The 3,860-nt window shown below is 46.0% G+C and overlaps 1 protein-coding gene across 1 annotated transcript in view; it reads right to left on the bottom strand.

Moving 5' to 3' along the window:
- The window catches only part of KLF3 (KLF transcription factor 3), a 34,551-nt gene that overhangs the window by 5,923 nt on the left and 24,768 nt on the right, over positions 1-3,860 (bottom strand). The window contains exons 3-4 of the mRNA XM_007449406.1: positions 3,109-3,598; positions 2,277-2,427 (exon numbers count right to left, since the gene is read on the bottom strand). Of these exons, the coding sequence (XP_007449468.1) occupies positions 2,277-2,427; positions 3,109-3,598 (641 nt within the window). The remainder of the gene's footprint in view (positions 1-2,276; positions 2,428-3,108; positions 3,599-3,860) is intronic.

Genomic DNA, 3,860 nt, shown 5'->3' with positions numbered 1-3,860 from the left:
ACCCCCCCCCCCCCCGTAAAGGAAGGGTTTCCTAAGGCAAATATTATTGGGGCTGCCTCATGGACATGGTACCAGGTGCTTGGTTTCCAGTGATTCTTTCCTGGCTAGCTGGTTTCCTATGTGGGCTGCTACTGGGCACACTCCAAGACCTTACTTAATCACATCTGTGAGAGAATTACTTGAAGGGTACATGTCCCAGTTGTGGCTAATTGGTTCAACTTTCTGAGAGAGGCAAATGCATTCTTAGGTCAGCATTAGAATAAGCACATTACTCATTAATCATTAAAAGCCACTGAGTTTGAGATCATCAAAAGAACGTTACTTAAAATAAGCAAGAAAAGAGAAAAGGTGTTTTCTTTCCAGCAGCATTCAGAGCACAGAATATTGCCTTCAATTATTCTTCCGTAATGTGTTACACTGTAATTTATAATAACCTAGACTTTGGAATAACCCCCTTTCCGTCAATGGATCCCTTGCTATGTGGGCAGTTGGCTTTATAGCATCTTTTCCATCACCTGTGCGGGAACAATTACAGGTACAAGCTATGTTGACAGTTACCTCACCAAAGACATCTGACATCCTTTAAAAAAAGGTAATTCAGCCTACAAGATGTGTCCATTTTGGTTAGTCTATTTTTCCTTTCCCTTAGTGCAGCAGCAGATGCAATCAGCTAGATATGGCCTAAAAATAGCAGGAAGACCACTCCTCTGGAAGCAGGAGATCAGCCCAGGCCCCCTCTGCTGTTAATGGTGTGATTACAGGCAAGTTATTTATGTCTTGGCTCATCAGTTGTTTGCTCTGACTCCCACCTGCTTGTTTTGGGAGAATGAAATAACTCCTTTGAAAACACTTGGAAAAGTTCCTTTCTGGGGGTAAGGAGGCACTATGCAATTGTGAAGGGCAATAACGTACAAGACCATCAGACAGTCTGCCTACTGATGTGGCTGCGGAAGATGATTCATTCTCTTCTTCATCTATCAAGGAGTAGATGGCGACCCCCCGCCGCCCCACCCCCTGCAAGAAAAGCGGACGGATTTGATGCAAATGACAATTGATATATGACCTATTATGAAGGCACCTACTTGGCTTGAATGTGGATACAACCAGAACACATGTTAAGTTCCAGAAAATAGCTGTTCTAAAACCAGAGGATTCATATTCTGTTACAGAATTCATTAGGTAAGGGAGAAATGTGCAGTAGATAAAGCAGAAAGCTGGGCAGAAATGCTGGAGAAAAGGTTATATGGGGAGGAAGGTGATAGAAGGGACCCCGAGGAGACAGTAACTGTTGAACTTCCTTTGTACTAGGAAGCTGGCCATTAAATCCAATGTTGTAAAGATCATAACACAAGAAAAATAATTACAACCAATAATGAAAGTAAAGAGGAAGCAGGGGCAACGAGATTAAGTGACTAGGCCAAGGTCATACACATGGTGGAGAGCAGAGCTGGGATCCAAGATGTTGGATCCGAAGGCCGCGTTTGTACCTACTGCAGACACAGCCCCCAGTGTAATCACTGGTAGAAGTCAAGGGCACCTCTAGTGGCAAATCTCAGTAATGATGTTATTTAGACTGTGTGTGACACTGTCACATGACAGCAAGTTAAACCACCGTTCAGGTGCCTGGATGTCGACCAGTAGTGTAAACTTCCTACTGGATGGCGGTTCTAAAGCAGACCAAACATTCTAGGGCAGTCACAATTAGAAAGACAGGAGACTAAACAGTTCTTTCAACGCTGAGCTTCTCTGAGCAACACGGTCAGCTTTCTGTTGCCACGGGACTGGTTTTGGAGTATCTTTCTTGGATTTGTGGTTGGCCCGGAAAATTCTGTCTAAAGCCATTCCCCACCACAGAAACACTATACTTTATGAGAACTGACAATGGGAAGGACGATATGTGATCCCGTGAAGCATTTCCAGGATCCAACCTTAAGTAGAATATCTAGAACACCAAATTCAATCCATGTTGGGCTAAAGATGATGGGAGAACTATATACACATAGTCTGGAAGGACGGAAAAAACAAGATAAAAATGATTTCTGGGGTAAAGTGGCAAAATCATGTGTGACCAAATCACTGAGAATGTGACGTAACGCGTGTAACAGAGCACATAGTTTTTGGAGAGATCCTCCCATCTGGCCCAGGGGCTGCCCCGAACGACAAGGCAGTCCCGGCTGGCAATCCACACCACATCCTGAGCGGGAAGCTCCAGCTTCCATTCCAGTTCCGAGATGCACGCCGCTACGAAAATGCCAGGCAGACCTCAATATACTTACTCTTGTAACAGTGCTTGCGGGGGGGACACTGAGTTCATTAAAGGGGGTGACATTTCTTCAGGATAATAATCTGTCCTCTGTGGTTCGATCCCAGGTTCTATTTTAATTTTTTTCTGTAATAGAGGCTTCTCATATGATTCAATTACAGGGACTACAAAATAAAAATAGAAAAGTTACTCTATGTACCATTTACCGATTTCAGCCTTTAAAAGCTTATTGCACGGCTTCTAGCTACCACACTGATGTGTATCTATTTGCCTTTGGCAAAATGACAGCAGAAATGAATCGGTGGGCGCTTCTTGTTCCTCCAAACGATTACTTTGTCAGCAAGCACCATATGGAGGAAGCTGGACTTTTAAGACATCAGCCCCCAAAGGATTTCTTCCTTATGACGTTTGGTTATCTCCTTGTTACCCCAGCCTTCTGCCTCTGACCAGTCAGTAAACAAGGTGGCTTTTAATAGTCATTAGTTATCACATGGTCTAAAGGTATTTTTTAAGTACTTTTTTGCACCTAGAACCATGTTGGTATTCAGTAAAGCAAAATATGAAGTCAAGATTCTTATTATCCCCAAGTTGACAAGTATATAGTGAAACTAATCATTTCATGGCATTTAACAGACAGCCTGATTCTTCGGAGATCTTCCAGTGTCAACACTTAAAAAAAAAAAGCAAATGCCTTAGGCAGACTCTAAGTCGAATATTTCCTTTTCAGAGTGCAACAGCTCTTGGCCCCTTGCTTCCTTTGCTCCCTCACCCAGACTATGTGGTGAAGACCCGGTAAGTCCGGACTAAGCAGGGGGGCGGCAGTGTGGGCGAGTGGCAGAATTTACCTTGCATGCTACTACTGGAATTTTCCATCTCGTCCGACAGGGAGACCATGAGCGGCTGCTGGAGGTGGCTGGTGTACATGAAGGGGACGGGCTGCACGACAACAGGCTGGATGACGGGCAGGATGCCGGGGCTCCGGATGCCATGGCGGGAGAGGGCCGCAGCCATCACAGGCGGCATGGACAGCGGCACGCTGAAGGGCTGCACGCCGGGCGGCGGCGGCGGCGAGTACTTCTTCCCCGGTGGGCTGGACGAGGGCAGGCTCAGCCCTGGCGAGGCTCTCCGGTGCAAGGACTGGAACTTCAGGGAGGAGGGCAAGTTCCCGGCAGAGGGCGGTGAGCTCCGCTTGTTCACGGTGAGGTCCACCGGCTCCATCTGCATCCCGTGCGACAGGCCTTCCGGGGTCTGGAAGAACTTATCAGATAACGGTGTGGAGTAGATGACGCCATACTTGTTGGGCTTCATCGACTCCATGTAATTAGACGGGTATGACTATTGGAAAAGACAGACAGAAACGTGTCAACAGCCAAGTAAGCGTGTTTGCTTGAAACACGAATTAAGATGAAAATATACAACAAGGCACCTTCAATCACATGGACTTTAATAAGTGGTTTGGGTTTAGATACATGCTTGACCCTAAAACAATGCTATGAGAGAGAGCTGGTCTAATAAACATAAGTACTAAAGTTAATGTGGTGGGCTTCCCTGGTGGTGCAGTGGTTGAGAGTCCGCCTGCCGATGCAGGGGACACGGG

The sequence above is a fragment of the Lipotes vexillifer genome, unplaced genomic scaffold, assembly GCF_000442215.2.
Source record: "Lipotes vexillifer unplaced genomic scaffold, Lipotes_vexillifer_v1.1 scaffold153, whole genome shotgun sequence".
Taxonomy (NCBI): domain Eukaryota; kingdom Metazoa; phylum Chordata; class Mammalia; order Artiodactyla; family Lipotidae; genus Lipotes; species Lipotes vexillifer.
The sequence above is the reverse complement of the archived record's forward strand: the minus strand, read 5'-3'. Positions and strand labels throughout refer to the sequence as shown.